This window comes from Pteropus vampyrus, unplaced genomic scaffold (assembly GCF_000151845.1).
Source record: "Pteropus vampyrus isolate Shadow unplaced genomic scaffold, Pvam_2.0 Scaffold52, whole genome shotgun sequence".
NCBI lineage: Eukaryota > Metazoa > Chordata > Mammalia > Chiroptera > Pteropodidae > Pteropus > Pteropus vampyrus.
Genome location: NW_011888833.1, coordinates 2,395,401 through 2,399,042, shown reverse-complemented (window position 1 = coordinate 2,399,042; position 3,642 = coordinate 2,395,401). Strand labels below are relative to the sequence as shown.

The following is a 3,642-nucleotide window of genomic DNA, read 5'->3' as shown; positions in this document are numbered from 1 at the left end:
CCCCCCACCCCCACCCCAAGGAAACCAGTTCTCTCCTAGCCATCCTCGACTTCACCTTGAGTAGAATGTAGGCACAACCGCCGTTAAAAATCCCACCCTTGATGTTAAAAGGAGACGTTGATGCCAGTTTTCTTGCGGATAAAAACCGTCCCATTCTCCGACTGGCTCCTTCGGCCACTGCGTTGAGACTAGGAAGCCATCCTCTGACACAGACATCACCGCCAGCATAGACCCCCCCATTCTCCAGCGGAAGAGGGACTTTGTTCATCTCGGGCGAGCGCCCGTGCTAAAGATGGCCTCGCCTGGGAGACAGCCAGAGGCCGTGGGACTCACCGGGGGGACAGGCTTTGTTCAAAGATCCCGGATTATTGTCTCATTTGTTTAACCCAGAGTAGAGCTGACTGGTTTTACCAGCACTGAGATGGCCCAGCCAGTGCAGACACCCCAGAATTCCTCTGCAGCTGGCTCTGTTTTCAACAGCTTCCCAGCCTTCTGTATCCAAGACTTGTACGTGGTCCGTTTACTCATGAAAATGACTTTGGGAGGCCCGGGGCCACAGCTGGCGGAGGGGCGCTCCAGCGTTTCGCCTTCGTGACAGCGCTGTGGCGTGCTCTTCTGGATGTCTGCTGAGTCTGGCGGCTTCGGCAGCTCGGGTGACTTCACCAAAGCAGCGCCTGAGCCCAGAGCCCAGTGGTGTCCTGTAATAAAGCCACCACGGCTAGAGCCCAGGCTGTGCTCTCCCGTCGCACAGAGCCTCTAATGCCGAGGAGTCCCCCACCCGCACCCGCACTGAGGTATAAATGGCTTTGCCTTGGGGCGATGGGTCCCCTGTCCCCTCCGTCCCCTCTGCGCTCGCAGACCTGCCTTTCTGTGCCCTTCATCATCACCGTTCTTCTCTGCGTCTCATCTGGTTCACTGTGGCTTCTCAACTCCAGCGCTGGAAAAACAAACAACGCCCCCCCCCACCCCGCCGACCCCGTCCCCAAACTCCAGCGCCATCACGACCTGTAAAGATTCCCCCTGCCTCTCCTGCACACCATGGCCCTTTTCTCCACAGGCGTTCGACCCTCGTGCTAGCTCATTGCCCCGCCTCCCGGCACACTGGGGGTACGTGCGTCTTCGATTCTTCTCAGATGCTGTCTCCGTCCCGACGGGCTTCAGAGCTGCTTGATGGCGGCAGGAGACATTTTCTTTTATTAATTCTCCTCCTTTTACTTCCAGATTTATTGCCATTCCGGTTGCCCGAGGTGTTCTGGCCTCCGCATCAGTGACCCTGGGCTGACGACTGCTCGCGTGGCACTGATGCAGAGCTAGCCACAAAACGCCTGCGGTGGGGTGTCGATAGGGAGGTCTGGAAGTTTTACGTGGGGCTCTCTTTGAATCGAAGTGTGATATAAAGATGGAGGTTATGGATTCTTGTATTGTCTGTCATACCGGCTCACCTGCATAATATGATTTTGGGGTTCACTACCCAGCTAAAATGAGCCCATCAGATGGCAGACGGCTCGAGGCCGAGGGAAATATGCAGGTTTTTGTTTGTGTGGGGTTTTCTTTTCCAAAAGGAAAGATTTGTTATACCAGCAAAAATAAAACAAATATTATGGGAGGTAAGTATAACTCAGCATGTGAATTATCAGTTTAATGAGTCACATCCTCCCTCCTGGGTAACCTCGAATCATGAAGCTACTTAAATATACACTGCAGAGAAATTGACCCAGAGGCAGAGTTTGCGTACAGCACCGCCTCTGGAGCAGAGACGGGAAGCCTGAAAGAGAACGTGGAAGAGGTTTTTAAAAGGTAGAAAAGGTGATTACTGTATTTTTATAAATTGTTTTAGACGATTTTTATTTCTAGAGTAGATCCCTGAGCTCCAATATTCGAGATATAGCAGGATATATACTTTTGTTGTTGTGTATATACTTTTGTTGTTGAGAGGGACTTATTTTTACTCCTTGTTAATTCAAAGCAAGCCACAATACATTTCACTCGAAATGCAGATTGTAGTCAAATCGGGCATTTCTTGTTTAAGAAGAAAATATTAAACGATTCAGTTAATTTGCATTGTGGTCAATACCCGTCACCACATAGCAGTCGAAAAGTCATTCCCAGTGAGGAAGGGTGAAAGCGTTCGGATAAGCTCCAGCCAGCCGGCCTCCAGAATTCCCAGGGCGTCGCTAGTCCCCTCGTACTCCGAGTTTACACTAGGTGGCACGCCAGGAAAGACGAACAAGTGTATGAACTTGGTGCTGTGGATGCAGAAGTCGTTGGCGGCAGCCATGCTCGTGGGTTCAGCGTTGGGAGTCAGCTGTTTGATCTGTGATTGTTTTCTCTCCCCCTCCCCCCCAGGATGAAGTGTCCTCTTGCTGGCACAAATAAAAGATTTCTAATTAACACAATTAAGAACACACTGCCCTCCCATAAAGAGCAAGACCACGAACAAAAAGAAGGCAGCGAGGAGCCTCCGAAAAGCCAGACCCAGAAAGAAGAGAACCGGAAGCAGCACAGAGGCCACCCTTACAAGCACAGCTTCCCGGCCCGAGGCCCCGGCCGCCACTCACCCCCCAGGAAGCGGGGCGGCCACGACAAGTATGAAAAGCGGTCAAGCAGGCGATGAGGCAGGCCCGGGGGATGAGCCACAGGTGCTGTTCGCCCCGGACTGGTGCTGTGCAGAGGTTGCTGAGGACAGGCCTGGAGCTGGCAGAGCAAACATCTGGGAGCGATTCGTGACAAGCAGAAAACGACCTAGGAACTCTTCAGGGACATTATGAGTGCAAAGGGGCTTGCTCGGAAGAGTCTTGGCAAGTTAAGCTCCTCGGGCAGTGTAGTGTACATATGTGTCGTTTCTGTTCTATCTTGTTTAGAAGTTGGTTTCAAAATAAAACTAGAACGTAAAGGTTTTCAGAGACCGTTAAAACCAGTTCCAGTTTTTCGGATGTGTTGCAATTGTGGCCATTTCTCAAAAATTCTCAAAAAGAATGAGCTACTCGTAAATCCCACGCTTTACCTTTTTGGGTGACAAGTTTGAAATTTAGAAATCATCAGGCCAGGAGTCATATTTAAGAAAAGGGCTGGGAATCTACCAAGAAACGTTTGGATGCTCAGCTTTGTTTTCCTTAAGTGAACCATCTAGGAAATTCTCAAAGTGGCTTTGAATCTAGTGCTCCGTGTCAATAAGCGAAGGTTAAAAATTGGCTCTTGTTCCTCGTGCGTTCTCAAACTCATTCCCGAGATAGAACGATTTTTCTAGATTTAATTTTTTTGAATATGTAAGTTTTAAGTGGTGCTTTTAAAAGAATCTCCAGGAGTTAAAATGAACATAATTATTTTACTGCTATGTCTTATTTAGCTAAAGACCTGTGATACCACTTTAGTGTATTTGTTTCAGAAATCTTCACTTTAAATAAAAAATGTGTTTACTATGCCTTTTTTTTTTCCCCCGCCCCGATCTTGGCATGAATCTCTTTTAACGTACAATCACAAGCTTTGCAAACCTGTATTCTTCCTTTTATACTCAGGAAAATGTCACCAAGCACCCTCTTCCCCGGTCCACAAAAGGAAGAAGAATCTGTCACTCTGACCCCCTCCCCAGTTTTCCAAAGCGTAGCGCTTATGCCTGGCTGCTCCGGAATAATCACCCTGTCG

General features: G+C 49.2%; 1 protein-coding gene across 1 annotated transcript in view; it reads left to right on the top strand.

Annotated features, from left to right (window-relative positions):
* LOC105292103 (protein POLR1D) overlaps nucleotides 1–3,421 on the top strand; it is a 39,441-nt gene extending 36,020 nt beyond the window's left edge. The window contains exon 3 of the mRNA XM_011360207.2: nucleotides 2,347–3,421. Within this exon, the coding sequence (XP_011358509.1) occupies nucleotides 2,347–2,614 (268 nt within the window). The 3' untranslated portion in view covers nucleotides 2,615–3,421. The remainder of the gene's footprint in view (nucleotides 1–2,346) is intronic.
* The last annotated feature ends 221 nt before the right edge of the window (nucleotides 3,422–3,642 follow it).